General features: G+C 45.4%; 1 protein-coding gene across 2 annotated transcripts; it reads right to left on the bottom strand.

The window, feature by feature from the left end:
- Positions 1–1,691: 1,691 nt before the first annotated feature.
- Positions 1,692–27,843, bottom strand: MOV10 (Mov10 RNA helicase). 2 transcript variants are annotated; one of them, XM_028734504.2, is made up of 22 exons: positions 27,363–27,843; positions 22,306–22,402; positions 21,131–21,255; positions 19,248–19,471; positions 17,515–17,755; positions 15,420–15,557; positions 14,953–15,112; positions 14,218–14,372; positions 13,344–13,520; positions 13,013–13,160; positions 11,979–12,140; positions 11,706–11,809; positions 9,726–9,823; positions 9,138–9,257; positions 8,215–8,317; positions 7,317–7,434; positions 7,047–7,241; positions 6,433–6,498; positions 5,591–5,716; positions 5,267–5,355; positions 3,292–3,413; positions 1,692–2,383 (listed from the first exon to the last, which is right to left on the bottom strand). In XM_028734504.2, exons 1-22 carry the CDS (start codon positions 27,494–27,496, stop codon positions 2,319–2,321), a joined length of 2,967 nt encoding a protein of 988 aa, XP_028590337.2. In that variant the 5' UTR covers positions 27,497–27,843; the 3' UTR covers positions 1,692–2,318. The 2 variants fall into 2 exon arrangements, with proteins under 2 accessions (XP_028590337.2, XP_028590338.2); XM_028734505.2 differs by lacking the exon at positions 27,363–27,843 and adding an exon at positions 23,151–23,172.

Raw genomic sequence — 27,843 nt, 5'->3', positions numbered from 1 at the left:
CTGGACGGTTAAGTTCAGTCAAAGGTGACTATGGGGTTGTGGCGCTCCTCTCGCTGTCAGGCCGAGGGAGCCGGTGTTTGTCCACAGACAGCTTTCTGGGTCATATGGCCAGCATGACTAAACCACTTCTGGTGCAACGGGACATCATGATGGAAACCAGAGCGCATGGAAACACCGTTTACCTTCCCGCCACAGCGGTACTTATTTTTTTATTTGCACTGGTGTGCTTTCGAACTGCTAGGTTGGCAGGAGCTGGGACAGAGCAACGGGAGCTCACTCCATTGCGGGCATTCGAACAACCGACCTTCTGATCAGCAAGCCCAAGAGGCTCAGTGGTTTAGACCACAGTGAAACAAAGGCTGCAGCCCTAAGCCTTTATCTCAGAGTAAGCCCCACTGAATTCAGTAGGCCTTACTTCTGAGTAGACATTCTTAGGATTGCAGCTTCAGCCAGTTTGGCTGGCCTCTTTAGGCAAGGTGAGGCAACAGATAAGACCAAGTTCCTTGCATTTTGCTACTGTAAGATGGAGCTCTGCGAGCAGGATCCTCTCACTTTGGTGCATAGAGAAGACTTGGAGAGGAAAATGTCATGGGTGGGAAGCCGTGGGCCTCCAGATGCTTGCTGGAGTACCACTAGCAGCCCTGACCATGCTACTGGTTTGTAATGGGTCACAGCTGTTCTGGATGTAAACTTGATTCTACTTTTGTACTCTGAAATTACCAATTATGGCAGCAGTTCACGATCCAAGAAAAGGAACTGCATATGTGCCGCCAGCACCAACAGCAGTAAGACTACACTAGAATGAAAGAAAACAGCCACAACCTTTAGGGAATTCTTCCTCAAGTAGGACTTCTGAGAGTTTACAGCTCTCCACAGAGCTGCACCACTTTGGTTATCCCCGAGTTGCAAATTCATTGTCAGTATTTATGGCCACCGTTGTGCCAGGAACTGCAGAAGAAACCAACGTTCTTACTCTTCTGTTTACTTCAGAGGCAGGCAAAGAGCCAAACATTGCTGCTCCAATCTGCGAACTGTACCAGCTGCTCCCTTAACATGCAGATCTCCAAAGGCTTTGTGAATAATAGTTGCTATTTGTACCATTCACAGCGTCATCTCCTCAGCAGGCAGAAATAAAAAAATGACACAATGGCAATAAAGCAGAATCTTGCCCCAGGGGAGGAAGAATGTCACTTTAGCTGAGCAGTGTTTTGAGATTAGCTTTTACTTATCCATGGGGTGAGAAAGAAAAAAGCACGTTTTCCAACTCCTGCAAGAAACGGACCTCTGTTTGTGTAAATTACAGCATAACATCCTTCTACAATACATGTTGCTGCAGGAAAGTTATTTCTCCAAGGGGTTAAGTTTTATTTCCCTCTCAATACTCAAACATGGGGTAATCCAATACCTTAGTTGCTGGAGATTCCAGATTCCAGCAGGCTGCATCAGAGGCAGAAGTTAGGAAAAGAGCATAACACAGGTGCAGGCTAAACTGAATTCCTTGCATACACCGTTGTGACTCTGATCCAGACAGAGCCACAAGCTTTTTGTTTTGTATTTTGAAACTTAGAATAATGTGTACTTGACCTACTCTCTTTCTGCCCCTGTTCTCTCTTTTTTCCATCAGTACTACAACAGGAAGGTGGGTGGAAAGGGAAAGCAGGGCAGTGTCTCATTCAATAACATAATACACGTTGTAAATTCTAGAAGCTTTAATGACAATCCAGTAGAAAAAACACCTGATAAAATCTGATACAGTCTTGGAAATGGGAAGGGCTTAAGAGTTAAGGTTCATCTTCCCCCTGGTCCCCCAAAACTATTTCATGATAAACTTTAAATGCAGCTCGAAATAGAAATCTAGCTGTCAGTCTCTGAACCACAAAAAGGGAGGGGGGTTTCCTCCTGCCAGTTTCAAAAGGAGAGGTTAAGCCTCTGCACTCAGTGCCATTCCCCAGTCTTTTCTTATTTCTGATTGCTTTATAATCCAGCACATCTGTGTTTCAAACTAATACCAGTCTTTTCTCATACACCGCTGGACACAAAAGGAAGGAATGCAGAGAAGTCTTGCACAACAAGAAAGTGAATTTGCACTGCATTAGGTGGATGCAGGTAACTGCACACTGCATTCCCTCTTGCACAAGTAGGATTTCTTTATAAAATTCTGGCTTTAACCCCCTGAGATAAATAGTAATAGGGAGCTCAAACATGATTCATTTATAGCTGGGCCATCATCTGCTTTTTCAGTATGTAAACAGGAGAAATAACTTATTCAAGAATGCAGGCTGCAGTAGCAGTACCAAGATTTAAGATAGTACAGGTCCTCAGTGCTCATGTCGCCATTCTGGGTCCGTATGCTGCTGGAGGTAACTCTCACCAGAACTGTTGCCTGCAGAGAAGGGAAACCAGATGAAGAGGTGAAGAGCAAAAGAAAGCGCTTCCTTAGTTTGCCCTTGCTTCCAAATTGAGCTGACATGCTCCAGTGCTGCCAATTTATTGGTGGGGAATATGTTATAGCAGACGGACCTGTGCTGCATTGTGAGCACTTGCCAAGCTCCAGCTGCCATGACTTTCCTCTGCGCTCAAGCACCCATCACCTTGACAATATGCAGCCCCTTGCACTGACAAGGCAGCCTTCAGGGGTACTTAAAAGATAGGCACTTCTTTAAAATACACAGGACTTTGTCCAACAAAAATCATTTATGCTATGTTATTTTGCAATCCTTATTCATCAAAATATATGAAGTGAGTTGCAGTGAAAGTCCACATTTTTGTGTGTGTGTGTGTGTGTGTGTGTGTGTGTGTGTTTAGAAAGAAAGCAGGATTTCTAAACAATCAACCCCCCCCCCAAAAAAAAAAAAAACTGGATGAAAATTGATGTTGAGCCCTTGCAGAAAATGTGCAAAAATAAAATAAAATTGAACACTGGCTTTCGTCAAATGGGTTCATGGCTGAAAAAAAATGCTGATCTTTCTCTTTTTAAATAAAGCTGGGAGGTAGAAAGGGTGGCTTCTGCAACCCTATCCATTGTACAGCACACAGGAAATGAAAAAAAAAAATACAGCCATGGAAGTATTTCATCAAGATTCAGATGGTTGCACTTATTTTGGTATCTGCTCATCCGCTCTCCAAGTCACAGACAGAACCCAGCAGAGAATTACTGGAACTGTCAACTGAGCAGCCTCCTTGGATTGCTCCAACTCTGAAAAGGCTTTTCAGGTTAGTTGCTATGCATTTAGGATTACTATACATCCGAGAAATAACACGAGTCCAATTTAGGTCACTTTAGCCTCTTACCTTCTGGCTGCCTATTCAAGGAGAGAGAAGCGAGTTCTACCAGCACGTCATCCTCTTCATTCTCATCTGCCTCATACCAATATCCTCGGCATGCATTATTGTCCTTGCAATACTTGAGAAACCTAGGGGCGCCAATAAAATAGTAGTGTTAATGCCACCAGCCTGACCCATGAGCTTTAGAGGAAGTCAGAATAATTTTAAAAGGATATATTTGCGCTAAAGCAGAATAGCCGAGGGGATTCTTGCTCAGACATAGCTCTGCTGCCTGAAATGGCTCAAGTCCTAATTCTCAAGTAACCACTGGCTATGAAGTATATTTCAACATCAGTTCTTGCTTAAGGGTGTGCTGTGATTAGAATCGCATGTCCCCAGGACAGGGAGCCACAGAGGTAAGCGCCTACTTTGCAACCACAAGATCCCATGTTTAGTTCCTGGCATTTCAAATACCTGGGCTGGTAAAGATTTTACTTGGTAAGCCTGTCAGAGTAGACAACACCAGGCTATATAAACCAAAAGTCTGATTCAAGATATGGCACATTCATGTTCATAAAGAACCAAAGGTCTATATAAATGCAACACCTTGACAGAGGCAGGATGCCCTGTCTATTCGCCCAGGGTACAGGCACAACTCTCTGCAGTGTGGATCACAATGCACCACTGTTAGAAAGCGAGAGGGAGGTGCTGGCAGAACCAAGGGCTCCGGGGTAACTCACTTCAGTTAGCCAAGCCACACAATACAACTTTACACAATAGCTGCTGAATTAAGAACTGCTGCATGGCCCACACATTATGGAGAAACATCAAGGCTATGGGGTGAATTTGTTGCTACTGCCGGCAGGGTTTTGGTCCAAGAATGGTCATAAATGCACGGGTCAATAGCTGCACAGATGGAGCACCATATGCAGGCCAATCAACACAAAGTCTCATGGAATCATCAGGAAATCCTTAGCTCTGCTTGCTCAAACCACAAAGGAACAAAGGGAGGGAAGACTGGGCTGAAATGGCTGAGGGGGGATGATGGACCGCCTCTCCTGGTATGCCCCACAGAGGACCTTAAGGTCCATGAATACCTATAGTTTAGAGGTCCCGGGCCCTAAGGAAGTCAGACTATCCTCCACCAGGGCCAGGGCCTTTTCAGTGATGGCTCCAACCTGGTGCAATGCTCTGTCCCATGAGACTAGGGCCATTCAGGATTTAACCTCCTTCCGTCGGGCCTGGAAGACAGAGCTATTCCACCTGGCCTTTAATTTGAACTCAGCCTGATCTTTTATTTCCCTTCTCTTCCCTCCCCCTCCCCTTTTATGAAGATTACCAGCTCTGAGACCCCACAACTAATTCTCTCCTGGCTTCCTCGCTGGCCCAAGTAGGACCAATTCAGCCAGCTAGCCCTAGGGATTATCTAATGCTTAAAAGGTAAAGGGACCCCTGACCATTAGGTCCAGTCATGGCCGACTCTGGGGTTGCGGCGCTCATCTTGCTTTATTGGCTGAGGGAGCAGGCGTACAGCTTCCAGGTCATGTGGCCAGCATGACTAAGCCGCTTCTGGGGAACCAGAGCAGCGCACGGAAACGCCATTTACCTTCCCACCGGAGCGGTACCTATTTATCTACTTGCACTTTGACGTGCTTTCGAACTGCTAGGTTGGCAGGAGCAGGGACCAAGCAACGGGAGCTCACCCCGTCGTGGGGATTCGAACCACTGACCTTCCGATCGGCAAGGCCTAGGCTCTGTGGTTTAACCCACAGCGCCACCCGCATCATCTAATGCTTATTTCCCCTAAATTGATTTCTGAATTTTGAATTTTATTGTAATTCATGTTTTTTATACTGTATTTTATGCTGCTTTTACAATTAAGTGTTTTAAATTTGTTGTTAGCTGCCCTGAGCCCAGTTTTTGAACCGGGAAGGGCATGGTATAAATAAAAAAATATTATTATTATTATTAGAGGGTGTAGGAACTGGAGGGCAACACTTACTCGCTCCAGCATTGATCCTTGCTGAGAGTAGCCGGGTTTCCTACAATTATCAAGAGTGCCTTGGCTCTTGTAATGGCCACATTGAAGCGCTGAAAGTGGAGAGAGTAAAAAGAAGAAAAATTAATCCACCTGGCCTGGCAGTAAGTGAAGATGCTATTCAGAAACACACTATGACCAAGCCAAGCCACAAATGGTACTGCTTCTCTCACAATCTCTGGAGGGGAGGAACGCAGGTGTAGTGTGTTCTGGACCTGCCCTGGATCCCAAAGGAAAGGCGACAAGGGCCTTTCTGAAGATTATAGGATGATGTGCCCAGATTTGTACCTTGGGGTTCTGAAGGAAGCCTATACTGAACTCCTCATCTATATTGAAGTAATTGCTGCTGCTGCGCACTGTTGAGATGAGCACCACACGCCGCTCCTGGCCCTGGAACTCTTCAACACAGCCAACCTGGAGGGAGAGAAGAAGAATAGCCAGATAATAAGGATTAGGAAAATAAATCTTCAAATCCCAAACTCAGGAAAGGCAAGCAGCTTAGCTGGGGGCCTTCTTCCTCCTGGTACTGAGATGCTTGATCCCGCTGCCCTCCAGATGTTGCAGGACAACCGCTCCCATCAACATAGAATTGACAATGCTGTAGTTCTAAGTCAATCACCATCTGGAGGGCATCTTCAGGAAGGCTGAGGAAAACTCCTGCCTGAAAGCCAATCAGCGTAGACCAGGGTATTCCAATCTTGAGTCTCTAGCTGCTTTTGGACTACAATTTCCATCATCCCTGACCACTGGTTCTGCTAGCTAGGGATGTAGTCCAATAACAGCTGGAGAGCCAAATTTGGAAGGCCCTGGTGTAAACAATACTGAGTTAGATGAACCAATAGTCAGATTCCATATAAAGCAACTTATTGTGTTTCTGTCCTTGATGCAGTGCTTACTCTGTTCCCACAGCACTGAGATGTAAGAAGGCATACTTCATCATACAAAACCTCACTTGGGAACTTTTTTGGACCATATGATTAGCCGCTGCTGGACACACAAGTGGCAGAACAGATGGATTTTTGGTTGGGTGCAACAAAGTTATTCTTATTTAAGATGCACCACGTCTGATGTGGATATATATCCAAACCATTTCTCCCTTGGCACGACTGGCAGGAAAACTTAAGTCTCACCTTTAGTTCCTTGATATCGTTCACACCCTTTAGTTCCAGACCAATGGCTTTTCTTATCTTCTCCACCTGGGAGAGAAAAGCAAAACCAGTTATTCGTGCACTCCCTCATTCTTATTGTCCGATTCAGTTTCTAGCAGGCAAGAATGCTCTGTTGATGCAGTGGGAGTAACTGGTCTGATATCCCTGGTAGAGATGATGGGAGTGGTGCAGGAAGGATTCAGACCCTGGGCAAAGGCTATACTATATTGGCCCTGCAGTCACTGCTACCTTTAGCAGAAATCCAGGACACGATGGAGCCTTGAGGTTACACAGCACAACTATTCACAACATCCACATGGAGAATGCAAGACGTAGCCTGGGCCACACATGACTAGCTGCAACCACCCAAAAGTAAGTTATATGACTGCCACACCACATTTTTAGCTGCTCCAACCGTAACAGCCGTGGCATCTGTCTACAGCAGAGTGCATCCTTCCACCTGACCACATGCATGCATATAACTATTTGCAACCACCTAAGTTGGAGGACAACTTGGCCAATGAAGAGGCTCCAAGTTTCCATGACTCCTGGAAGGGAATCTTGTTCAGTGAGCTGGGACCAACAGAAGATCTCACCTGCTTCCTGTATGGAGTGATGACTCCAATGTCTTTGGAGGAAATGCGAGACATGCCTTTCTTGCCCTGCTCCTCCAGGAGCAGTTTTTTGAGGTAGTCAGTCAGCACTTTAACCTCGGCCGTGTTGAAAAACGAAGGGCTGTTCCCTTCACGCTGGTCTTCCCCGCAGACTCCGTGAAAGATGATGGGAAACCCCTGGAAGGAGAAAGCACGCCGACTCAGCTGTGCTCATGCCTATGGCAGAATTCCCAGGTGCCTACCGCTCCTCACCTGCTTCACCAGCTCCTTCCATTCGCAGTAGGACTCAGTGATGAGGCGGTCGCCATGCTTCTGCAGCTCCCCATCATAGAACTTATCATTGGGGAACTTGAGGATGGCAGCATGGGACCTGGGGGGCAAGGAAGACCATACTTTAGCACATATAAGATCCTTCGCTTTCCTCTTATGCTCATAATAATGCAATGCCACATTACACAAAATGGGCCCACTGATGCTGCAGCAGCGTTTGATCGTTTTCACTTATATACAAATGGTAAATGGGCGGCCTCCATGCCATGCCATTTGTAAATAATTTTCACAAGTTGGCAGGAGCTGAGTGTGTGAGGGCGAGCGAGTGCTTTTCTTTTTAGGAAATGGGCCGAGGGGCTGTGGGAGAGGCAAAACTTGCTTCTGTGTGAAGGCCATCCCTTTGATAAGGAAAGGGTAGTAGTAGTTGTAAAACACGACGTTTACAGACTGCAATTTGTAAAAATGTGTTAGATGTCGCTATTCTTTGAAGGCAGTGGCTTCCTTCCATGAAATGGGTCTATAAACCTCTGGGATGCAGACCTGAATCTCTCATTCCAGTCCCTAGTTGAAGTCACTCTTCTGATATCTTACCCTCAAGTAAAATAAACATTTTGTCTGTGTTTTAGGGCAAGAAGATCGTTGTTTAACAGTAACTGGCAATCTTCCTGCATTAGTATAAAACATTGGCTGGCCCCCACTTCTGCTATAGTCTCTTAAGAAGCTGGCCCAGTCCACTTATCAACCTGAATTGAGAAGACAGAACCCAGGAATACCACTCAAGTCAACCTAATGTAGCCTGTGTTACATTAAATAGGCAAGATCCATACAGGCATACTTGTCCGCCACCTGCTGGAATTCTGAGGCAGAGCAGTGAATGTACCTGTAGTTGCGCAGCAGCTTAGTGACAAACTGTGGATCGTAGCTCCCATCCTTCTTTGCGTACAGTGAGTTTTCATGCATCAGCCGCTCCAGCAGGGAAAGTCCTATAAGAGCCGAGATGCTGCTCAGAGCTTCCAAATGAATGCAAGGGATTGGGGCTGGGAACTCTCTTATCTATCTTTTTCTAAATCCTTTTTCAGAACAGCGCTAAGGCCCAATTCATGCGCCTGTCCTGTAGCACAGTTGCTGCTAAGAACAAGAACGATGCGGGTGCAACCTCAAGAGGGGCAAGCCATTTGTGTGAAGCACGCTCACATAATTTGAGTCAACGTGCAAAAATCTCTCGTTTCCAGAGTGTTTTGTTCATGCACTTAACATAATTGCCAGCTGCATGGTGCAGTTTTGCAGAAACAGCTCAAGAAGCACCAAGGAAGCTGCTTCATCCTGAGCCTGGACCAAGGGTCCATGTAGCTCAGCACCGTCTACACTGATTGGCAGCAGCTCTCCCACATTTCAGGCAAGCGTCTTTCCCAGCCCTAATCTGGAGATGCCAAGGATTGAACCTGGGACCTTCTGCAGGCAACCCCCATTCTCTTATCACTGAGCCTTGGCTCTTCCTCAACTTGCCACATGGGTTGCATCTGCTGCAACAACTGTATTGCTGGCATTGCATGAATTGAGCCTAGAAGCAGACTGTTCAACAAGGGAGGAGTCCGCACAGAGACTCCTTTGGTCCAATCAACCATTGCCCACTTAAAAACCCACTAGGAAGATTTCAGCGCAGAGCTCAAATGCTTTATGCTCCTCCTCCTCCTCCTCCCAACCTTAAGAACAGATACCTCAACTTGCATGAAATGCCACGCAAAGCAAAATAAAATACATGTCAGTGGGTTTTTAAAAAATTGCTACCTGCTCCTTACTCACCTAAGCCATGCTCCTTAGCCAGAGGAGACCTCAGGATTGGTCCCAGTTGCTGGGGATCACCTGCCAAAACCAGCTGACCTCCTTTAGCATTAGTCCTTGGGTCCATCATGGCTAGGATGCCTAAAGGAGGAGCAGAAAAAGACAGGGCTCTAGCCATTTGCTCAGTCTGGTCCATAACCAGAGTCCTGGGGCTTGAACTTTAATCTGCTTTCCCCTAAAGCAGAATAAAGCTTAGAACTACAGAACTGACTAGACCTGGAATGTGTTTTGGGAAAGGCAGCCTGATCATCAACGGCGGAAGCAAATACAGAAAGCAAACAAGATAAGCTAAATGCTGTTTAAAATGAGTGAAGGACGTTTTAGGAAGAAACATTTCGATTCAGGGCCTTCCGGAACTCTGGGGGCTGAACATAGTGAAACATGCTAGCGAGAGCATACATGACAAGGCAACTGCCCCACAATGAACCCTGTCAGTTTAGTGAATAAAATGAAAGTTTGCATTCTGTTCCATTAAAAACCAGCATGTTTAAAAAAAAAAGAAAAGGTTTCCCACAGAAATGACTATCCATTTCAGGGTAGAAAACGCACCTGCAATGGCAATCAGGCTCTGAGGTTCCTCAGCATGACCACTCTCATCGATGAAGACGTGAGTAAAGTGTCCCGGAGGGAACTGAGCATAGACCACCCTAGCCAGGAGAAACAAAAGTGAGCACAGGGTGGATATCTGACTACCCACATCAAGTGGCCATTTAACAGAGGAGTCACTTGAAAGATGGAGGAAGAAGCTTGTTTTCTGATGTCCCTGAGGGTAGGAACAGAATCAGTGGATTCAAATTGAAAGGAGATTCCGAATAAACATTAGGAAGAGCTTTCTGATGGCAGGAGCCAGTGGAATGGACTGCCTTGGAAAGTGGACTCTCCTTCATTGGAGGGTGTTAAGCAGAGGTTGGATGGCCATCTGTCACCGATTCTGCAGGGCAGACTAGATGACCCTTGATGTCCCTTCCAAGTCTGTGATTCTATGTAACATGGCTGCCACCAAAAACGCCATTTCTGCTTTGGTCTGGATTCCATTCACATGGTGGCAAACAGCAGTTATATGGCGTCCTGAGTACTAAACCAGGGCCTTCAGTAGCAGCTGTTTCACTATGGTCTTAACTCTGGTTTTAGGTTTCACAGATAGCAATGTAACATGCCCAGAAGAAAGAACTGTGCTTCAGATTGGTGTCTTGGTGAATTGCATCAACTGACAACTAAAACATTTTCTCTCAAAAATAGCTAATAAAGACCATCTTGGCTGTGAGTCCTGGAATACTTGCTCCCTTCCTTGCAGACCATTTCCACCTGGCCTGGGAGGGCAAAGTCCTGACTTACACCAGCTGCAATATCTGAGGGCTGCTATTGATTACCGTATTTTTCGCACCATAGGACGCACTTGTCCCCCTCCAAAAATGAAGGGGAAATGTGTGTGCGTCCTATGGTGCGAATGCAGGTTTTCGCTGAAGCCTGGAGAGTGAGAGGGGTCGGTGCGCACTGACCCCTCACGCTCTCCAGGCTTCGCACACCTCTCTGCAAGCAGCGGGAGCCCAGCGCTGGGCTCCCGCTGCTTGCGGAGACTTGCCTGCATGCTGAAGCCTGCGCGCGCTCAGCTCAGCGCGTCCAGGCTTCGCAGACCTCTCCGCAAGCAGCGGGAGCGCTCCCGCTGCTTGCGGAGAGTTGCCGGCATGCCGAAGCCTGCACGCGCTGAGATCAGCGCGTCCAGGCTTCGCGGACCTCTCCCCAAGCAGCAGGAGCGCTCCCGCTGCTTGCGGAGAGTTGCCTGCATGCCGAAGCCTGTGCGCGCTGAGATCAGCGCGTCCAGGCTTCGCGGACCTCTCCGCAAGCAGCGTGAGCGCTCCCGCTGCTTGCGGAGACTTGCCAGCATGCCGAAGCCTGCGCGCGCTCAGCTCAGCGCGTCCAGGCTTCGCGGACCTCTCCGCAAGCAGCGGGAGCGCTCCCACGGCTTGCAGAGAGCTGCCTGTTTGGGGGCTGGGGTCGGGGGAAGCTCGAGCTTCCCCCGCCCCAGCCCTGCGCCTGGGGGGGGGGGGGAGAAATAATTTTTTTCCCTTTATTTCCCCCCCAAAAAACCTGGGTGCGCCCTATGGTCCGGTGCGCCCTATGGTGCGAAAAATACGGTATTTTTTCTATCTTTATTTTAGATCTTATTATGATTCAAGTGGAAACGTGGTTGTGTATTTTTCAATGTTTTATTTATTGCTTAGGACTACTTTATGCTTGTAATTATGTAACTTTTTTATGTTGTACGCGGCCTTGAGCATGGTTTTAACTAAGGAAAGGCAGAACACAAATAAAATGATGCATTTTATTTATGTATTCCATCTTCTTCAGTGGTGACTGGCAAAGAGAATGTGAAAGGGTTTATTTAAAATTTTGTGGCAACAATGGTAACAAAACAGTTTTCCATCTAAACATATTATGTCTTCCCCACTACATATGCAAACACATACAGTTTTTCACTTCTCACCTATTCTCATTTGTCATTTTTGAATGATATCTGAGCCTTCTTACCTTCCTGCTGTTATCAGGGTGGTGATGATCACTCCGTAGTTTTCTAGAACCTCCCTGCTAGGAAAGACGGGAGAATCCAGTTTCTTGTCCCAGTTACAGACATGCTAGAAGCAAAAACAGGTATTAGACATAAACTGGGCTCTAGCAACATCCTTGTTCACCTTGTATCCGAGGAGGAAGAGGGTACTACAAGCTTACTACCCTGAGAGGAGTGAATAAAGAACCCTAGGTAGGAGAGAACATTTAGCTTGGACACATGGAGCTAGTATATACCTTGATATCCTCAGGGATGGTGCGGTAATCCCTGCTGCTAGCATTCATCCTGTAGATCTTCCTGCTGTCCACATGTTTCAGGAGGAGCTGACAGAGCAGGTCAGAGGCACTGTTGGAGGGGGCGCAGGCAAGCACGTGGGAACCCTCAACATGCTTTAGTACCTGAGTAGGATAGGGAAATAATACTGGGGGACTGGTGGCCAGCCAAAGAAAACACTTCCAGGCTTTTAAGGAACGGTAGCATTCAGAGGGCTCAAGAGTTACCCTGAGACTGGTCCAGACTTACAGGATGCAAGATGGGGATGATAACAAACCAGTTAGGTGAGTATCCTGGTTCTATCATTTCAATACTCTTAATCAAGTCTATTTCTCTCCCGCATTTAATAGTACAGTGGTACCTCGGGTTAGGGACGCGGGTGGCGCTGTGGGTAAAACCACAGTGCCTAGGACTTGCCAATCGTATGGTCGGTGGTTCGAATCCCTGCGGCGGGGTGAGCTCCCATCTTCGGTCCCAGCTCCTGCCCACCTAGCAGTTCGAAAGCACCCTTAAAAGTGCAAGTAGATAAATAGGTACCGCTTTATAGCGGGAAGGTAAACGGTGTTCCGTGTGCTGCTCTGGTGCAGGCTCGCCAGAGCAGCGATGTCACACTGGCTACGTGACCCTGAAGTGTCTGCGGACGGCGCCGGCTCCCGGCCTCTAGAGTGAGATGAGTGCACAACCCTAGAGTCTGGCAAGACTGGCCTTCGGGCAGGGGTACCTTTACCTTTTACCTCGGGTTAAGTACTTAATTCGTTCCAGAGGTCCGTTCTTAACCTGAAACTGTTCTTAACTTGAAGCACCACTTTAGCTAATGGGGCCTCCTGCTGCTGCCACGCTGCCGGAGCACGACTTCTGTTCTCATCCTGAAGCAAAGTTCTTAACCCAAGGTACTATTTCTGGGTTAGCGGAGTCTGTAACCTGAAGCGTCTGTAACCCGAGGTACCACTGTATACTCAATGATAATCTAATCACAGTGATCAAGTTCTCTCCTCACCTGCTTAATGGCTTCCACCATAGTGACTGTCTTGCCCGTACCTGGTGGCCCAAATATAAGGTACGGGGCTGGTCTGGACATGCCTGCTACCACCTGATGGACAGCTTTCACCTGCTCTTGGTTGCTCTCCAGATTCCGGTCATGTAATCTGAAAGGTGGGAAGAGTGAGAAAAAAGAAGAGGTACCAAAGAGAAAGTAAAATGGCACATTCATACCACATACTCATATGAACCCTCAGCTCTAAGACCTCCATACAGTTAGGGCATTTCCATGGCAGAAAGGGACCTTTGTCCACTTCCAATTTCTCCCTGCTTCCTTTCCATACACTCACCTGAGCGGCTGACCGACACTGAGTAGAGAATGTCCCCGTGAGAAAGATGGGAATAGCAGGTTCTGAAGTTTCTTCTCTTGGGCAAGGTCAACGGCACGATGCTGGACTCGTAATGGCAGACGACAGAAGGTGAAATTCACATCAAACTTCATTTTATTGATGAAGCGAGATGTCAACCTGGGAAAAGGAAAGGGTGCTGAATAAATTACCAACAAGCTCTGGGCATCGCTGATCTCAGGTCACTTACGCAGGCTACCAATTTCCACCAACCTTTCTAGCTCCAACTTGCATACCCTTCCCCCACACAATACCACCTGCTGAATCCATCCGCTTGAGAGCCACCTGCTGCCAATTCAGGCCAATCATAAAGTCAAACTATCCAACTACACTGCTTCTCTTTCCCTTTCAACTACTTCCATTTCCCCCTTAACCTTCAGGGCAATCCCACCCCCAACCCGCTTCAGCCATTCTTCAAAAGGCCACAGACCAAAACTGCTCCACTTCATCTGCTGGTCCCACCTGACCTGCTGGAACTAATTAATTTGCTTTCCAATACTGTCTACCAACCTCCTGGACTTTGCTTCCCCTTCTTTCTTTTGCCTGCCTACAATATTGCATCTCTTGAGTTTTGTCCATCTGATGGTGTCTCTAGCAAGTGAAAATCTAGGTTTGACAGCTCCTGACCCAAAGGATATCCCTTTGCTTTTAACAGCCAAGTGATGAAGAAAGGCAGAGCAGGTTCTGCAATGTTGTGAATTACATCTGCTACATGTCCACAAACACAAAATTACAAGTAACCACACCTGAGTTGGAAATCTTAATTCCATTTTCAATGGAAGGAGGTCTAAACAAAGCCTCAGGCTGGAGGACTCACCTTTCAGAGAAGCCCAGCTTGAGTTTATCCCATTCCACAGCATGGACATAGCCCTTGTATTGGACAATCGGGTGCCGATTGCGCTCTTCAGCCAATGTTACTAAAATATGATCCCCTTTCAGGACTGATGGGCGGTTCTCGGCCACACCAGGTGCCTAGAGCAGAAAACAGAGCCCAGTCTGAGAGGCAACCTTGCCCTTTTAACTTCATGCTCCCAATAACTACCTGAAGAGGAGAAGGCGGCATCTTGCACACAATCTGGTCCTCTCTGTTGGTGCCTCCTCAGCTGACTTCTACATTGACTTGCTTGCCCCCTTCCTGCTCTCCAACTTGTTCACCTCCAACACTCTCTTCACTGATCAGCACCGATTTGGCATGTTCCTCCTCAGCACCAAAGGAAAGGGGCACCATGAAGTCCTTGAGATCTCCTCTCACCTCCCCAAGTACTGGAAACAGCTGAGGAGTGCACATTAGGGTATACCTCAGCTGCTCCTAGTGTCCATCAGTGGAGAAGCACAGGAGAGCCGCTGGGATCTTAATGTGCTGGGAGGGGGAAGGTTGTGTGTGTTTTAGTGTGGATGGCAGGAGAGGGGAGCCCAGGCCTGCCAGCAAGTGCCCCAACCCACACTACATTCAACCCAAAGCCCAATCCACATCCCTGATCTAACTGCTACATATGATTCCCACAATATGAGAAACTCTCTTCTCTAAGAGAACTCTTTGTCTGCTGCTTACCGTCAGGACAAGAAACTGACTATTCTTGTCTGCTTCCATGCAAACATCGGACTGATCGTATCGATGAATGTCCACCTCCATCTGGATCTCCTCTAGGTAAAGGAGCAGATGAAACTTCTTACTGTAGTTGTCAAACTGCAAGGCAGCTTTCAGGTCGCTCCTATGGAAATGAATCATAGTATCAAATCAAATTTAACCTTCTCAATTCATGAAGTTGGAAGGAACCTCACCGGTTACCTGGTCCAACTTCCTGTCAATACAGGAAATCGACTACTGCAGCAGCATCCCAAACCAGGAAATGCTCTGAACTCCCAACAGGTAGCCATCCAACTTCTGCTTATAAACCTCTAAGGAAGGTGAGTCCACCACCTTCCAAGGGAGTTTGTTCCACTGTTTAACAGTTTGTAAAAATATAGCAATATGCGCTTAATAAGGGAAGAAACATTGGAGGAGGGGGGCGGTCTTACCGGAGCTGTGCAATCTTCTCATGGGTGCCATCTTTGGGTGCGTGACCTTTATTCATGCATTCTACCTGATACTTCAGGTCTTGTGGGTAGTTGTAGTGCTGCAGAGGTATGTTTTGCTTAAGGTCATAGTTCAAAGTGCTAGAGGGGTAAAAAGCAGTACAAGGTTTTATTGATTAATGTCACGTGTAACAGGACAACCCCCAGTTGTAGCAACGCTAACTCCCGTGTAGCATGTAACCTGTCAATCTTAGCAGCAAGCAAACAATTCCAGTTACCACCTAGCAATACTTCACTTTCTCTCACAGGAGAATTAATTCAACGATACAAAATCAAAGGGCGTGGCACTCTCACCCTCTGGTGACCCACCACCTCCCTTTGGTGTTGACCCTTATATGTTTGGCCTGCTGTCCTGCAGAAGCCCTCTTATCTAGTCTGTGGGCTGGGAGGCAAGTCAATTAATTGCATCCGTTTGCACTTGTCTACTCCTCAGGAGTCTTCTGACTGCTAGAGCAACCAGTAAGTACATGTGTGCAGCTGCAGTGCTTGTGGCATGAGCAGCGGCTGTGACAGTTTCCTCAATTTGCAGATGTGCTCATAGGCCCCCAAAGGTTGCTGATTCCTGGTATAGAATGCTAGGTTCTGCACAGTCTCCCTGTAGGCAGTCTGCATCCTTTACTTGCAAGTTCAACAATGCCCCACAAATTCCCAGAATGGGCAATTGCAAGGAAGATCCAGGAACCTCTCAAAGCTCTACATGGATGGCCAAATTCACAGAAGCATGTCAACCTCTTGAGGATTACACCAAGTGCTTCCTAGCATGTGTGGAACAATAACCATAGATCAAACACTATAGACAGTGCTTTGATATGCAGTGATGCAGATAATTGGATGTGAGGTGGTATATTTACAAGCAGCAGCTCCTTTGACTCCCTCCCGTTGTAGGAAGAGCCTGGAATATGGACAATGCCATCAACTGACAGAGACTAGAAGAGATAGCCATAAAAATTTATCTGTATTATAATTGTACCTTTCTGTGCATTTTCGTTGTAAGCTGCTTTGACAGCAAATATTGGTAAAAAAAATGTATCAATACACAAGTTAAAATTTCACCTGACATTTCAGACACAATATTATCCCTTTCTGTGGATGCCATTCACATGTTTGAGCCTCACTGGATGAGAAGTGGCTGAGGCAGAGCTTTCCAAACTGTGTGTTGCAGCACATTAATGTGTTGGCTGCAGTGTGTAGGTGTGTCACGTGAACACTCCCCGCACTCCTCCCGGGGCTGGAAAGAAGTTAGTTTAACCTCTGGTTTGCTAGTAAAACTGAATTACTGTATCATGAATGATGCATGTCTAAAAATTGTGTCACCAAGGTAAAAAGTTTGGAAAGCTCTGAGCTAAGGTGTATATACACATGCATGAATCAACCCCCCACCTAGGTAGTTCATGAATGACTTATCACAAGGAAGATTTAAGAGGAAGAATGAGTTGAAGACTTCGGAATGCTTATGGAAGGACATAAACAAACAAGAGTTCTAACTCTATCTGAAGTCCAGCTCCACCCAACAGCTCAGATGTTGCCTATTACAGTCATACTTTGGCTCCTGAATGCCTTGGTACTCATACGTTTTGGCTCCCAAACCCGGAAGTGAGTGTTCTGGTTTGTGAACGTTCTCTGGAACCCAAACGTCTGATGCGGCTTCCGACTGGCTGCAGGAGCTTCCTGTAGCCAATCAAAAGCTGCACTTTGGTTTCCAAATGTTTTGGAAGTCGGACAGACTTCCGGAACGGATTCTGTTCGACTGCCAGTGTATTTATTTAGCACTGATATAAAGCTAGGTGCTATACAGCGTCAAGGTGAGAGTTTTAAGTATCTACATCAGCTGGGAAAGACATCAGAAAGGAAAACACTTAAGAGACTGAGTAATTCAAAGTAGGAAGGAAGGAAGGAGTGTTAGATGGCAGGAGAAAAACAGCTAGGAGACAGCAAGACTGGTTAAGGACAGAGTTCTTAAATTGTATAAATTTGAGAAGTGGTTTGACAAAGAAGGAAGCAAGAGAGAACACAACACTAACAGAGAATCCCCACGTACTTTTTTGGTGCAATGCCTTCCACTATCTCAACTTCCTGTGGCTTGTGCAGTTTGGCTTGGTATGGCTTGTAAGGTGCTGAGGGAGCCAGCTGTTCTTCTAATTTACTGTGAGCAACAGCAGACATGAAACGTCCAATGATGAAGCGTCCAGTCTGCGCACTATCAAAATCAAACATCATGGTGACAGGAAAGTATCCGTAGTCCTTTGTCTGACAGCGCACTCGGATCTCATACGTTTCTCCTGAAAGTAATAAAGCCTCTTAACAATACAAGCTACGAGGTGGGAGGAGGGTGCCTGTTTCTCAGTCTTTCTAGTGTAATTCCTAACAACAATATCTGAAATCAGGGGACTGAGATATATGCCCCTCCAGAATATGTAATGCAATTTATTAACTGTTAACAGATCATCTGGTTTTAAAATGTATCAAGTAAACAGAAAATGTTAATGGTTTGTGGTAACTTATTTTATATTTCATCTAGCAGAATATAAAATATTTGCTTCTTTTACACACACAAAACATGCTAGGAATTATTATTTTTTGTGCTTTTATGTGTCATGTTAAAGGTAGTGATGGGAAACAATTTAAAATTTATTTTTTATTTTTAATTCTGGAGGAGGATGAGGGGCAGCCAATAGGGTTTCTCCACATAGTTTTGATCAGATTTTCCCTTTCACTACCATGGTGGTTTCAATTCCATGAGACTGAGGGAAAAATTGTTTCCAAAAAAGAGCAAGACCATTTTTGTTTTCCCCACCAATTTTTAAAAAGCACCTCCCCACCAACTTTAAAAAGTGCATAGCAAAAGCCTTCAACCTATTTGGCTACAATTTGGCAGGATTCTTACCTAGGGATACCAAATAATGTTAGGAGAGAGTAGCTCTTCCAAACAGTAAAGGCTGCCCCTATCCTTCTGTAATTTGACAGGATTCATCCCCTCAGGAGGGAGAAATATATATTAATTTTAAAATATGCCTAGCACAAAAGCCCCATAATCTATATCTCTATTATCTGGTAGGCTTTATCCACTCAGAAGGGTTACTATGCCTGCAAATTTCATCCACTTCTGTCAAAAGGTAAAAAAAGGGGTGAAATCCATATAGCGAAAAAGGGGAAGAATTAAGCTTAGTTTTTCTGAAGTAGATTCTGCCTTCGACCCCAAGCCAAACCACAGACCGCGGCAAACTGAATCAGGGTCTAACTCAATCTGACCCTCAATTCATTTTCAATGACATTTCAGACACTGCCCCACACCCACCAGCACCCATTTAGTGACATACTCTCAAATTTCCAAGAAAATATATATCAACAACAATACTGTTAATATATATCAATGACAATACTGTTAATATATATCAATGGGAATACCGGATTTCTAGTAAAATAATAAATATAAAAAGGATATAAAAGGCTTATGATATATTTTTTGTGCTAGACAAGTCCTTTCACAGTCCTTTCAGTTTGGGTGAGAAGTTGCTTGAATAATTTGTAAGTTGGTTGTCTCTGCACTGGCACAAGTTTCCCTTGGAGGCTCACTAAAGCCCAAGTTTGAGCATATTTCACATGAATGGAAACACTTTTTGAGCTGACTTTTGGGGTTTTAAGGAGTTTCAACAATATTTTTGCAACTATTTAATGGGACGGTAGTGTGATATTTTACATATCTCATGGTTACCCAATTTAATCCCCTTCAATGGGTTAACCAATACATTTCAACAAATAAGCACATGTTACCTGGCTGTAATTTCACAGGTGGCTGTTTATAAGTAAAGATAAATTCACGACGTCCACGTAGTTTTCTGAAACTCGACAGCATCACTTCATTTTCTCCATTATTTTGTACCTCTATTACAATATTCTTTACTTCATTTGGAGACACATGCAAACTGATTTTACCATTCTCCCCATCACAACTCGAAACAATGTCCACTCCATGCTTCTTGGAGACCAATTCGGCTCTAGGGAATTGAAACAGCAGAGTAACAAGTTCCTAAAATATTCTATCCTATATATACATCTGCAATTGCTCCGAGATAATGCCCCATGTTCTGATGTGGAGTTATTCAGAGGGTATCAATGATATTCTAACATTATTGTACAGCAGGAAGTAGATATAATGACCCAGCATCAAAAAGAGGAACTGAACACATTACAGCAACACTTTTTAATGCCAACTAAATCTGCAGTCAGCCCTGAAGCTCACTGAGTGACCTCAGGCCAGTCACTGGCTCTCAGCCTTAGCTACCCTCACAAGATTGTTGTGAGGACAAAATGGGGAAGAGCACTATGTATGCCACCTTGAGCTCCTTGCGGGAAGAGTGGGATAAAAATATAACAAACAAACAAACAAACAAACAAATAGCAGCAGATAGTCTGACATCACTTATCCATGCCAAAGTTTTCTCCAGGTTAGACTATGGTAGTGTGTTGTGCATGTCTCTGAAGGCTGCTCAAAAGTACAGTTACTAATCTAACAACTTCATCCAGCACTAAGTGGGACTGGATATTATTATCATATTTTGCTTCTACAGCACAGTGGATCCAATTTGAAGTACTGAGTGATTATTGGCTTTTTACATTCAAAGGCCTTGGAAGTTTAGGACCAGGATACTTGTGAAGGCCCTTCTGTCTTCATAAGACCTTCAGCTGAGGGGCCCCTGGAAATGCCCCTGCTACTGGCAATGTGACTGGCTTCTTGAGAATCTTGGATTTTAAAAGTTGCTTTCAAATTTTATTTTCTTGCAAGACCGTATTGAGCTCCCTGCTCTGCCCAGCTTTTGTGAGAGTTAAGTTAAAGACCAGAATTTTTTTTCCACATCCCCAAGGCTGCATGTATACTATGACACACATACACAAATCCAAATTCCGTGCAAATATAAATAACTTAAAGGTAAAGGGACCCCTGACCATTAGGTCCAGTCGTGACTGGCTCTGGGGTTGCGGCGCTCATCTCGCTTTATTGGCCGAGGGAGCCAGCGTACAGCTTCCGGGTCATGTGGCCAGCATGACTAAGCCGCTTCTGGCGAACCAGAGCAGTGCACGGAAACGCCGTTTACCTTCCTGCCAGAGCAGTACCTATTTATCTACTTGTACTTTGACGTGCTTTTGAACTGCTAGGTGGGCAGGAGCAGGGACCGAGCAACAGGAGCTCAGCCTGTCGCGGGGATTCGAACCACCGACCTTCTGATCAGCAAGTCCTAGGCTTTGTGGTTTAACCCATAGCGCCACCCGCGTCCCTATAAATAACTTACCCTGCACTATGTAAATTAAGGACATTTGCATTTCCCATAATTTATTGCACTTGCTCTAGCCTTAAGCAAGGAATAAGGGGCTAGATGGCTTCTGATTATCTACCCCTAGTGAGCTAGTCAGAGTGAGCTCACAGTTTATGTTTTCAAGTTTATTTCGACAGCAAAGAGGGCTGAAAACCTTTTCTTAAATGAAGATGAAGATTCCAAAGTTTCTGAAAACAAGGGCCAACCCCAGCCCGATTTTCAGTTATGTGGTAGGACTGGGGACTTGGGAATGCAAAGACCTATCTCTGAAATGCAGAGTACTAGAAAGTTGTGCTCACACACAATCCCAGTCTTTTAAGTCTTCATCATCTCTTTCGTTACCTGTCCTTAGCACGTGACCTGCGAGGAGGTGGGGCAGCACCTGGGCTTTGGTCCTGGTCAGGCTGATCTCCAGCATCATAGCTTGGTCTCCAGTACTGATCAGTAAACTTTACTTTTTTCTTAACCTACACAAGGGGAACAAAGTGTAGTGACCATGAACAACTGGAAGACTCTGAGAATAAAGTTCATAGCAGGAAGCAGGGAGTTCATAATGGGTCATACTTTGGATTCAATACAATCCAACTTCAGAAGGAACCTCCTCAAAGTGCCCCACCATTGGGGGATATTTTCAGTAGAACCCATCTCTACATACTAGATGGAAACTTGTGTTCAGGGCTGCGTATCCTCTCTGGTTTAAAACAAACAAGAACAAATCCAAGACTTTTGCAGCAAGATTAACTCTGATTCCGTGTCAAATAATCTAAGTGCAGCTACTTGTATAAATTACTGATTTGCACATATTTTCTTTGTTCTGCTTTTGGCAGCTTCTTGCTCAATGGAAAAGAGTTTAGCACAGCAATTAAGGGAGAAGCAGACTCGAGAATGGAAAAAGTTGTTGGGCCAGCCAGCCTCTGTCCTGTATAGAAGGAATTGCCGGATGCCAAGTGAGAACAACAGTGCATTCGACTCAGCCCTGTCTACACTATTTGGTAGCTGCTTCCTGGAGTCTCAAGTGGAGGCTCTTTCCAAGTAACAGCCTTGAAATGTGTCAATGGCAGGTGCCAGTAAATTAACTGCATGAATTCTGTGTTCCTTTAGTTTTTGTGGGCTTGTGGCTTCTGAGGCTTCCCTCTCACAGAAAATCTGGGTACAAGGTGGCTTGGTTTCTTCCTTCCCAAGAATGCAAAACGGAACCATAATTTTTTGACATGGTACAGTCAAACAAGTTGAATTTGCTGTCTAAAGAGCTGAAATGGATGAATTAATAATATATGGGGACACCACTGTTATTGTTCAAGTAAACTGAGAAAGATTTACATTTTAAAAAATGTGTAAAGCAAAAGAGAGAGTGGGAAAGGGTAGACCCTAAAGATATACAGTACTGGGGGCCTCCATACCACCTCCCACTTTAACAGGCCTCAAGAGACATGTTTCAGTCTCCCTCAGGCCTAGTAGCTGCTCAACACAATGTATCAGATGAGGAGTCAAAAATCAATAAGATAATCATCTCTCACCCTTCCAAACATCACGGAGTCCCGATGGAACCCAGCAAGGCCAAAGCGCCAGAGTGCATAGAGAACAGCCGAGAAGTTAGGTCCTCTAACATCCTCTCTGCCAACACAAGAAACAGAAAGAAGACCGTTATTCAACAAAGGAAGCTAAACTGAGCAGGACTATTCTGATGGATTAACATCTAATTCAGTACACATAGGAACTCCCCTTTTCCAATACAGTTGATAGAAGGGAGTTTTTCCCCCTAGTAAGTTCTTGCATCACTGCAGCAGGAAAAACTACAAATCTTCTGCCTTCATTGTATTTTAAAGGCACAAGAGCCTTGCCTTGCCCTGAATGTGCAGGCAGTCACAAATCTGCTGGCCAAATACATCTGCTGTGTATTTATGTGTGAAACTGTTTGACTTTCAGGGTTCATCCAGTTAACTGCTTTTTGTCCCCTTTTAAAGTTCCTCTTAATAAAGTTCCTTTGTTATCAAAGCAGAGAGAGTACTGTGGTAAACTAAAAGTCCAGCTATTATTTTTTTTTTGTAGAATAAGCTTTTGTGAACTTTCCTGATGAAGGGGACTCTAATCCACAATTAATGGGATCATAAATATGTTCATCTTTAAAGGTACCACAGCTCAATTGTTGCAGAAATCATTGTGCAATTGTTGAGTTTCTGTGCAACTTCTGAGTACCATATTTGGCTTATTTTCTGAATCTGTTTATTTATAATGTTTGGTTGAGAAGCTTATACATTAAAAGCATGACATTCAAATCAATGAACAAAAACCACAAATTGGTAAACAGCATATGCATCTTGGTATACAGTATATATTTTCTGGGATGACTGTCTACATATACCTGGTTAAACTACTTTCTGCTCTCCATTAGGATTTCAATAACAACTTAAAAGTTTGTAGCAGCAGCTTGGGCAGTTTTCATATAAACTGAGGGTAGAAGAGAACCATTATTGTTTTGTTTACTCATCTCCTTTGCCTCATGTCCTACTTGTAAATTTAGACAATTGTGTCTTATATACTTGGGACTTCCTGGGAAAGAAAGACAGGATTAACCAACTGTTTTAGAATGCCGATTTTGTTGTACTGTTACATATTAGATAATTAAAAAGTTAGGATTTCTTTTTTAAAAGACAGGGTGGGAAGAGAGGAGCTAACAGGCCTAGAGAACATGAACCAGACAATTCAGGCAAATATTCAGAAATGTAAGAGTCGCTTCCCAGGCTCCTCAGAATAAAAACCTGGGAAAGTTCAATGTGACTTTTCCCTCTCCTTGTTTACTGAGCCTAGACAGAACTCCCTTGCAAATGACCTTGAAAAACGAGCCTTTTCCTATCAGACAAATTCCAAAGGAGCAGCCAAAACAAAAAAGCAATCTTGTGCCATTATGTGCTTTCTTTACTGTGCTGCGACTCCCTACCCCCCACACTTTTTTTAACATGCCAGGAATCTGAACTTAGCTACTCACTGAAAATCCTGTGCATACAAGTCTTGCCAGGAGCTAACCAAAGTACAGTCATACCTCGGGTTTCAGATGCTTCAGGTTGCGTTTTTTCAGGTTACAGACCGCCGAAACCCGGAAGTACCGGAACGGGTTACTTCTGGGTTTTGGTGGACGCACATGCGCAGAAGCGCTGAATCACAACCCGTGCGTGCGCAGATGCGGGTTGCGAATGTGCATCCTGCACAGATCATGTTCGCAACCCGAGTGCCCACTGTATTTCTTTGAAGTGTATTTCATTTGGCACAGAACAGTTCAGGTAAATTAGGAGAAGCTGCTTCAAGCCATTAAAATATATGGGGAAGGCTAGCTCAGTGGCTGTCAGGGCTGTCTGAAGCATATGTGTGGCTGGGGTGCAAAGATCCACCTGGCACCCCCCCCCCCAGTCCCAGGCGCGCAGGAGGGCAGAGCTGGCTGCCCGCCTCAGCGTCTTGCTGGCTCAGTTGCCCCCAAACTTGTGGTGCAGAGCCTCCCGCAGCAGAAGAGCCTGCCCACAGTATGGGAAAATTTTGTTGTTGTTTCTTACAAGCTCTGCTTCCCACGCTGCACCAGCAGCCCTGAATTTGAGTGCTAAAGTGCCTGTAACACTGATGTGGGAAGGGGGGAGATTTCAGGTCTTGATGAGCCAGCTTGTCCCCAACTTGAGTGAAAGAGTGCAGGGAGGGAAGATTAATATGCACTCTGTATTCAAAAGTGAGGTGCAGGTTGCGCAGATAGCAAGCAAAATAAATAAATAAATAAAACGATTATTTCTACCCCAGCCACTCCAGGCGGCTTTCAACAGAACATTCAAAACAGAGTAAAACTTCAAATATTAAAAACTTCCCTAAACAGGGCTACCTTCAGATGTCTTCTAAAAGCCAGATAGTTGTTTACGGTATTTCCTTGACATCAGAAAGCTACAGATGAGAAATATTTCTGGGTTAGCCCACGAAATAGAGCAAGGAACTCCTTGCAGAGCATCTCCTCCGTGTGCTGCATGGGAAAGCTCTTGGGAGGAAGAGAAAATTTGACCTCACACCTTTCCACTGTGAGCATACAATAAACAGAACAAACAATAAACTGTTTGCTAAGCAGCAGCTTGGTTCCTTGTTGTTACCTGATATTTTCATGCTGCTCTCTTCAATCAGGTTAACTGACAGGTTTCTCTGTCCTCTCTTCAGGGTAAAATGGCTTTTTGCTAGCCCGTGATGGCAGTTTGGGGATTAAAAGGCTACCTCAGCTGGAGGTAGTGAGCAGGCTGTCTAGCTTTTCTCTTCTTACCTTAGAACTAGGTTGTTGCTCAGGAGATTTACTTTCCATTTTTCTAATGCTCTGCTTATAGGGGAGGATTTTGCGCATACACAATGCTCAATGTAAGTCGTCCCATCCCCATCCCCCCATGAAGAGCCCTCCAAACATACAGAAACACCTATCTTGTCTGTGGATACCCCACTCCTTTCCATTTCCACATTGCTGAAAAGGAGAAGGGAGGTCACAATAACATTGCTGTCCTAGGCCCAGTTACCTCAGACTAGAATGGTCACATACTTTTAGCAGCTTAAACCTTGACCATTTATAACAGCCTTCCTACCAGTAAGACAAACAATGTTATTTGCACAGATAGGGTTCTGTTCTGAGGAACACTAATCATTAATCTTTTTAAGGCATGGCACAGCTTGGTCCCTTTTGCTCTTTTTCTACAATAAATTCCACCTTCTAGAAATTACAACATCTGAAAGTGACCCTTTGGTTCTCCTCCGACAAGTTCTCCAATTTCCAAACCAAACTCTAATTCTCCAGCCACATTCTTGTGCTCCCAGATTCTTAAAAACACCCTCTCAGGGGATGCCTACACTATCTTTTAAAACATTCTTCTCATTCCATTTTTTTTCCTTTTCAAAATTACAAATGTGAGCGCAGTAGAGAAATTCCTTTCCAACATCCAAAATGGTCATTTAAGAAAATCGTCCCAAAGAGGGTAATTTGCTTTTTTTTAAGCAGTTGTCAGCCTATGAGCAATAGTCCACTTCTATCTGATGCATATCAACACAACAGTCACTGTTGTGTCAAAGAGGAAGAAATTGGTTTGTATCCAATGAGCCAAACTATGCAGCTTCCCTATCCCACCTAACTCATCTATAAAATCTTTGAACAATCTTTAGCGTCTTCTGCCTTTTCACCATCCGAGACTGGGCCTCATTGTTACAGAGAACTCTTGTGTTGCCATTTCCACTTCCTATTTTGGTCATTTCCCGATGGCCTATTTATTGAGAATTTACCCCAATTTCTTTGAATGAAGTTTGTGGGGAGGTTAGATGATGCCAATGAATCGGGCTGTTGCATCAGAAAATTGTTAACCCCACACTTTCCAGTGCATTTTCCTGTCACTTTCCTCATTGCAAAATGTCCTGTTTTGGTGGGGTAAGGACTCTGGTCACACGCAAGTGTCAAAGCCTGAATTTGCAAGTACTTTATTGGCTCCCATCCCCAAAAAGTGACTATCTGCAAGTGTCCAATAACTCCACCAGCTAGACTGCACCGCTAAACCACAAATGCACAATTTTCATAGGGAGTCCTGGGTGTTGTCGGGTTTGTTTGAGCACTTGTGTTCATTTCAGTTGCGTAATTTAGAGCCTGAGAACTGGGAGACTGAGGTGAACAGAACAAAGCTATGTATTGAGAGCTTTATTTTGGGAATATGGGAAGAATTTATTTTACCCACCTTCCTAACCTCAACCTACCCAACCGTAGCCACGTCAGACCATGAAAATCCTGGGAACTGTCGTTTAAGGTGTTGTGAATTACAGGCCTGGGATGGGCAAACTACAGTTCCCATAGTTCCCTTTTTTATTATTTTGGGTGGGGAAGGGAATGTGCTTTGAAGGTCTGGTACTTTACAGAAAACATGGCTGTAGGCTGCTCTGAACCCACCAGAGAAGGCGATGTTTAAAGATCAACAGGAAAAGCTCGCCGTCCAACTTGCATGTTTCAACCAAACCATTCTGAAACCGGTCTACTTAACCTGGAGGCCAACCCATCCAATCTTCTCCTCGGGGCTCTTCCTTTCCTTCGCCTACTACCCTTCCTCTGAGCACCGTCTGACTCCCTCCCTTCGACCCTACATCCTTGCTCCATTTTTCTTGTGTTTCTCCTCAGACCCTCCTTCTCGAGCGCTAATAGGTAAGGCTGAACAACTGAGAGAAGCCACCCCAGCCTTTTCCCTCCCCTCGAACACGGCGTACACCAACGTGCCCCATTTTGCGCCACGGATGCGCCTTTGCGCTGCGCCGAGAACGCAGCCGCTGCTGCTTGCCAAACTCAAAAAGGAAAGGCGTCGGGGCGCGCGAAGTTCCGCTCCACCGTGGAGACCCAGAGGCGAGTTTGAATGAAGCGAGAGGCCCGGGGGGGGTCCCACTCTGGGCAAGCCAGGGCTTGCTGCTCAGTAGGGATTCCAGCGCTTTCCCCTTCATTCCAAAGCCAGGGAGCCGAGAGGAAAAGGCGAGAGGAAAAGAGATGCTGGCCGCTCCGCCATCCTTGAACCTCTCCCGCCCCCCATCGCTCTCGTCTACTAACCTGTACCGAAACTCCTGATTGTAGATCGCCGTCAGCTCTTTTTTGTTGCTCACTTTTTCCTTGCCAGATTCCTTTAGGAACTGCAGGAACCGCTCTCCGATCTCTTTATTCTCCCTTACGGTGCGTTTAGGCATGGTGGTCGTTTCCTCGCCTCCGCTCCCACCAACAAACTCCAGCAAATCCGCCTGGCCGGCTTCCCTCCGCCTGTGAAATGATCCAGCCTGCAGCTTATCTGCTTGCAAGACTATCGGCTCTGAACCGGAAGAAACGAAACTGAAAGCTAATGGCCAGGCTGACTCAGGCTCCTCGTCGGCCTGGGAAGGGTGGAGACAAACCAATCGCCTCTTCCCCTGCCAATCCAAGGATTCAGGCTTGCTGATGGTTTTCCTTTTTTTTTTTTATCAGTCCACCCATGGGGTGGGGAAAGAAATACGGAAGGGGAGAAAAAGCACAATTCTATAACCTGAGCTCAATGGTCGAA

The sequence above is a fragment of the Podarcis muralis genome, chromosome 5 (assembly GCF_964188315.1).
Source record: "Podarcis muralis chromosome 5, rPodMur119.hap1.1, whole genome shotgun sequence".
Taxonomy (NCBI): Eukaryota; Metazoa; Chordata; class Lepidosauria; order Squamata; family Lacertidae; genus Podarcis; species Podarcis muralis.
Note: the sequence above shows the minus strand (reverse complement) of the source record. Positions and strands in the feature narration are given on the sequence as shown.